Genomic DNA, 6,970 nt, shown 5'->3' on the forward strand with positions numbered 1-6,970 from the left:
CTTCAACAAGTAAGCCTAAATCTTCTGGTGTTCTAATATCATATACTCCTATTTTATGAAATTTCTTACATCACATACATCTGTTGTTGTTAATTAAATATCAAGAAATGGATTTGATTTTTCACGACATTGTGTTATCAAGCATCCAGAAAGCTTGATACTGAAGAGGTCGTGTTCTAACGTTTATTATGTGTAGCTCTATTCGAAAATTGAGATTTATGTTTTAGTACTTTACATACTTTAGTTACTTACAGAATCATGGAAAATTGAACAACTAAATGTATATGTTTATTGGTCTAGCTTGTCAGTTCAGTTGCATGCATTACTATTTAAATTATTACTAATAATTTGCATATGGTTAACCTGTGTGCAGGCCTTGTTGTTAGTTTTGGATGATAAAAGGAAACATGAGGCTCTTCTTATTGAATCTTTGGAGAGGCGACAAACATCTCTATGTAGATCTATATCCAGGATTAAGGTTAATACTACTAGAACGGGAAATATGTCACATTCCGATCAACCTGGGCAAGATTAGAGTTTCTTGAGTGCTTGGAGAAGCTGAGAGTATGTAAGAAATTGTTTACTCATGTTTATAGATTATATTGGCATTTGATTTGCATGTATATAAGAAATTGTTTACTCATGAGTAACTTCTAATGCAAGAGGATTTTTTTTCCCCAAGTTGGATTGTTTTTTATTTATGTATACCCGTCTTTTTTGAACTAAGCATGCTGGCATGACTAACCATTAACATTAAGCAATATTGTGCTAAAAATTGGAAATTTAAATTTGAGATAAAAGCAAAAAATCGGTAACTTCAAGTAGTGGAATGATTTCATTATAAGGCCTAATGTTGGATGAAATATTAAAAAGAGTGGGGACAAATTTGATAAAGAAAGATTCCAGTTTTACAATCATATTGCTATCAAAGTCACAAATGGACCGCACCTAATTACCTCAAAGGTTATCTAACTTCAAACTGCAAAATTTTCCTTTGCAAGAATGTCATATTCTTTTGGAAAAAAAAAAAGGTATGGTAAGTTATATAATTTTGAGTGAACAAACTGGGTTTTATTTTTTGTAGGGGAAAAGAAGAAAAAAATCAAAGAAAATAATACCCTTTCATTCAAAACACACATAAACATAGAGAGACATAATCTTGAGATTTATTTGTCTGGAATGCAACCTGATGTAGCTTTGGCAAATACGACTCTTTCACACTCAGATCCAAAAATAAATAAAAGTTAGACAACATAATCTAGAACTAAAACTTCCTTTAATGACAGTTATCTCTCTTCTTATCTAAAATCAAATCAATATAACTATTCTTTTTTAACAGTTTCCGCATCATGCTTGGCTGTGTCCGCATTTTGTGGCTGTTGTGCCCCTGCCATTTGAGAAGCTTCCAACTCCTCATATTTGAAACTACATGTTGCAGCTAAGCAATAAGATATAAAGTCTCAAAAAGTGTCACTTCATCTTTGCGGTGCTTTCCACAATCCTCTTGATGACATAAATTGATTGCTGGCACTTAGCCAACAAGCTCAAAGTTAAATCTTCCTGCAAACACACACGAATATTGTAAATTCTACATGAAAAAAATTATTCTATTACATAGCTATATAGATATTATCTAACAATACTAAATGGATAACATTGGGAAAAAAAGAGGCAAGTTTTTTTCACACTACACCCCATCTGCATAGGAGAAGTAACCTGGCATTTACAAGCAAGTATCATCTTTGGCAATTTCGGTAATTAAAAATTTGTAATAGAAAGTATCATTTTTTGATATTTAATTAATAACAACAGAGCATAAGATGAAGCAACATACCTTAATGTATTCAGCCCAAATATCATCATTTGTTGTAATAAAAAATATCATTGAAACTATACTGAATTTAGATTTATGTCTTTGCATGTGCACTTATTATGTCCTCGTTTTCTACAATTTCCACATATATTAGTATGTTTTGATGCTTCTTCAATCCCACTACGAATCCTGCGTCCCTGTGAAGTATTTTGAGAGTGCTTTTTTCGCCCTTTTGTTTGAGAAATGTAGGGATCCTTCAAGTTTCTCATACAAGACTCTTCTGAATTATGACTCAAGTATTGTAAATTAGAATCGCTAAGACCAGTAGTCTCCTCGGATGTCACAAACTTTTCTGCAGCTAGAGAGAGAGAATCAATACCATCACAAATGAATCTAAATGCTTCACTCGATGCATATGCAAGCTCATCTAGTCTGGAATATCTAGAGCGTAGGTGAAAGCTACGAAGAAGTCTATCTCCATCAGTTGTACAATTGTCATTGTCTATGCTTCGTATATCATTTCCTTCTTTTCGCCAACGACGCAAGATGAAGTGTTCAGGGATCTGCTCGACATTTTCAATCAAAAAAATAGAAAGAACATGTCGGCATAAGATTCCCATGGACTCAAAATAAAGGCAAGAACACCTAGCTTCTCTGTTTTCCAATTTTATCTCAACTATTGCAGAATCTCTGTTGTCCTTCTTATTAAAAACGTGGTAGGTAACCCACCCAATGTCATTTCCAAGTTTCTCCTTAGATAATTGTAAACTAAGAGAAAGCTCTTCGCCGAACTTTAAAAAAATTGCACGGGTATACACTTTAGCTGCATGCTCCTCTAATGCCATATTAAATGTCAGAAGCCTTTCTTTGTGCTTAGATTCAAAGTATTCTTTTTTGAATGACTCGTACCGAGCATCTAATGCTTGGTTATATTTCTCCACAAATTTCATCAAAGTTGTGCCAGATGTAACAAAACCATCAAAGAATGAATTTATACTTTCACTGCGCTGAGTAGTGTTCATACCAGCAAAAAAAGTGGATCTGTTGAAGATTGGTACCCATGACGATCTAATTGAGTAGAGTACATGCAGCCACATTTTCGTGAAGACTATACTGAACAAGAAGATGTTGCCATCTTTCTTCAAACTCTTGAGCACACTTGGAGCTCCATATACACTCATTCAGATGCTTCTTAAATGATGCATGCTCATGGTAAACATGAGATAACTTCTCAGGAAACTTTTTCATGATGTGCCATAAACAAAATCGATGCTTCGTGTTTGGGAAAACTTTGGCGACTGCATTGCTAATTGCCATGTCCTATATATTCAGTGGCACTAGTAAGTATACAGTCAGTAATAAACCATCACATTTGAGATGATATATAAAACATTGATAAAAATTTCTTCAAATTGATCATACCTGATCAGTAATTATGGCAACTGGATGTTTCTCATTCATTGCTCGTAGCCATTCCTCGAATAGCCATACAAAGGTATCCTCAGTTTCATCTTGTAATAAAGCACATCCAAGCAAGATCGACTGCATATGATTATTTACACCGACAAAGGGTCCAAATGGCATGGAATACTTGTTAGTCCTATATGTCGTGTCAAACGTTATCACGTCACCAAAAAGCTCATAGGCATGTCTGGATCTTGCATCAATCCAAAAAAAGCTTACCATTCGATCATCATCATCGCACTTGATGGAATAAAAACAATCTGGATTCAATGATTGTTGTTTAATACAATAGTGTAGCACCGCTTGTGCATCCCCAGCATCATATATCCTTCTCCTCACATTTTTCATATGATTATAACAATCTCGACTGTCAAACCCCAGATCATGGCTTTTGAAGATGGTGGCCACCTTTCCAGTTGGCAAACCCGAGTTGTTGAATTTTTCTAGCAATCATTTTGCAGCATCGAGCATTTTTCTGTGTGATCTCAGATATGCAACACTTTTCGAAGTAACCATCTCATGATTATGGCTGTCAATGAAATGTGTAATTCTCCATATGTTCGTTTTTTTATTCCTAGAAGCCTTGACACAAGCTTGACATCCTATACGTGACGATGATGTTCTCCTTGACTTGCCCTGACACAACTTACCCACATTTTCTTCCAATTTAGTTTGTGGATAACCTTCTCTAATACATGTTAGCTTCACGTAGTCCTCCCTGGATGTTCGTCTCCGGATTCCAAATCCTCTTATCCTACCAAATGCTGTATATAAGTTTACTATATCCTTCCATTCGGAAAATTTCACTCCTACCTCAATGGAAATATTAGTATTCTTTGTAAGTGAAAATGGAATGACAATTGACATATTGTTAGGCAAGTCATATGATATGTCATCTTCCATGTCATCAGGTATCTCATTTCCTACTCCATCATATTCCATTTCATTTGACACACAATTGTGACTGAAGTCAATATAATTAATTGGATCATCTTCCATATTGACCTTCATTGAAATAAACAAGTGACTATTATATAGTCGAAATCTATGGGATATATATAAAAAAATAGCACAAAGTGAATGCTGCTTTGAAATCGTTTGGTACTAATGGGTCAACTAGGAGCTTTAAATGTGCACGGTGCACCACTTGCATAGAAAAAAAAATAACAACATTGTTTCTATGAATCAAATACACTATATGAAATTATGAATAGCCTAACATTACATTACAAGCATGCTGTATAATAGTAGAAATGGTAGCAAACAAGGGTCATAAGAATAGCACGACGTAAACCCTATTGGGAAATTGGGAGCATAAACCTCATCAATCAGTGCTTTCTATTCTCTTTCACTTTGGGGTTTTTTATGTATAATAATTTGATTATTTTTTTAAAAAGACAAATTTAAAATATCAACAAGTTTTGTTTTTATAATGATTCTAAACTATAATTTAGGTAAACCTAGTAGGAAATTAGGAGCATAAACCCCATCAATTAGCAACAAATTCAATGAGCATAAGACCCAAGCCTTTAATTAAAAGACAGAAACTGGACACAACAACATATAAGTAACAAAACTTATCTCGGGAGTGATGCTCGCTGGCATGCATTGCGATGAAAAGGAGTTTTCGGCCAGTGTTTGCTGCTCACAGTCGCCGTTCATGGTTGTGACAACGAATGGAACCGGAAGCGAAAGAACGATGAAGGAAGAGAGAGGTACTTCTTCACATACTCCACCACTTTAAAAAGAAAAAATACAGAAAAAGACATTAAAATATAAAGATCTGTATAAGGTCTGCTGATCTTAAACATGTCGTTTGTGTTAACCGTATTAAGTATCAAGTATTTCAATTATCCAGACTAAATATGTTTCTTGTTATTTTGGTATGTTGAAGATTTTCCTGGATGCTTTTATCTTTCATAATGCTCAAGAAGATTTATCTGAATAGTAATGACTATCATTAACGCTTGCTATGATCCATCCGTTATTCTTATTTATGATACTTATGGTTACTTTGTTAGCCTTCCTTCTAGTTATTTATTCGAGTGCAGAGAGAAAGAACGATGGAGAAAGGGAATTTTAAGAAAGAGATGAGCGTGTGAACTAGAGAGAGAGAGAGAAAGGGGGTGAGTGATTGAGGGAAAGTTTAGGATCATAAGGGGTAAATATGAGCCATTAGATTAAAAGTTAATCTAATGGTGCTAATTTAGTAGTAAAAATAGTAAACTTAGGAGGTAGTAAGTATAATCCTTCCCTTTTTATTTATATAAACAAACTTCTATGTCAAAAAACAGCAGCAATAGGAAAGAGTTATATTACATGACAATGAACCTGAACCTTTATATGGGTCGCTCACTTCCCCTGTTGTTGGAAGCAAAAAACTTTGTAATTTATTATAACTATGTATTAAAGATAATACATAATTATAATAATAATAAAAAATTCTCTCTAATCACACATTATCAGTTGACATAGCAAAAAGAGAAAAAATAATTTTATTATTATAATAACTATGTACAATTCTTAATATATATTTATATAGTTATAATGAGTTGCTGCAAAAATTCTTCCCCTCCAACAATATGAGAAGTGATTTTGCCTAATAATATATACAACGTGTTCTATGTAACTATTTACTAGTTATCTGAATTTCACAATCATGACGATAATCCATTCCAAAGATTACAGGAACAAATCTTTCTTCTTCCGGGCTCCATATATAGTGACTATTTCAAACACAAATAATAGCAATTAATTATGTGGCAATAAATAGACCTTTTTTTTCAATCTTGTAAGAAAATCAAATATCGGCTCAACAAATTCCTCTACCAGTAATCCCCACAGGAACATTTCCCATCTTTGAAATGATGAAATCGCTGAACATCTCTGAGAATAACTTGCCTGCCAAAGATCAATGATATAAATTTAGCAGCATTATGACAGTCCCCACACACTCTTAAGGTTCTTGACCACACGAATTGTTGTTACAGGGGGTGTATTCAGAAGCCCAAAAGTAATGGCCAATTTCTCACTATTGTATCTAAGAATAATTTCTTTCTCTTCATCTTCTATGTCTGCATTAAAGACTAGAGATGTGTCAGCTACATACCCAACCAGCTTCAATTCCTTCACCAACTCATCAAGTGCACGGTGCAATACTGTAGAAGTGGAATGAACTGCATTCCCAGAGAAGAATTCATGCACAACATTGTTGACCTCTATAGAGCTACTGTTGAGATATTCAAGTGTGATGAGTCCTACATTGGTTGGTAATGAGCTAAGTGAAGAGTATATAAGTGAAGTTACCCATGAACCCAATGCCTTAAGGTTTTGGGTTGAGACATGGTGTCGGATCCACTTGCTACGGTTGGTGTAGCCTTAGCTTATTGGTGGTGGCCCCCGCCACGTGCTTCCCCTGGACCCGCTTGACATTGGAGTTTGAGGGAACTTCAATTTCCCAACTCTGGTATCAGAGCCGGATTTAGCTCCAAAGAGCTCAGCCCAGTGATTGGTGAGGAGGCGGGTCGAGTACTTTGCGCTTGGGTTTCACACTTGAGGGGGAGATTGTTGAGATATTCAAGTGTGATGAGTCTCACATTGGTTGGTAATGAGCTAAGTGAAGAGTATATAAGTGAAAGGATCCATGAACCCAATGCCTTAAGGTTTTGGGTTGAGACATGGTGTCGGATCCAC

The 6,970-nt window shown here is 35.0% G+C and overlaps 2 protein-coding genes across 2 annotated transcripts; both read right to left on the reverse strand.

The window, feature by feature from the left end:
• Positions 1 to 1,890: 1,890 nt before the first annotated feature.
• On the reverse strand, positions 1,891 to 2,835 carry LOC133316678 (protein FAR1-RELATED SEQUENCE 5-like). The gene has a single exon (XM_061518455.1). It carries the CDS (start codon positions 2,833 to 2,835, stop codon positions 1,891 to 1,893), a length of 945 nt encoding a protein of 314 aa, XP_061374439.1.
• A 3,254-nt stretch (positions 2,836 to 6,089) lies between these two features.
• On the reverse strand, positions 6,090 to 6,453 carry LOC133316679 (pentatricopeptide repeat-containing protein At2g02980, chloroplastic-like; the record flags this gene model as incomplete). Its single annotated transcript, XM_061518456.1, has 2 exons — positions 6,090 to 6,178; positions 6,232 to 6,453. Coding segments are annotated over 2 exons (311 nt in total), but the record flags the coding sequence as incomplete, so codon positions are not given.
• Positions 6,454 to 6,970: the final 517 nt, after the last annotated feature.

The sequence above is a fragment of the Gastrolobium bilobum genome, unplaced genomic scaffold (assembly GCF_033153095.1).
Source record: "Gastrolobium bilobum isolate Gb01-03AN ecotype WA unplaced genomic scaffold, APGP_CSIRO_Gbil_v1 utg665, whole genome shotgun sequence".
Classification (NCBI taxonomy): Eukaryota; Viridiplantae; Streptophyta; class Magnoliopsida; order Fabales; family Fabaceae; genus Gastrolobium; species Gastrolobium bilobum.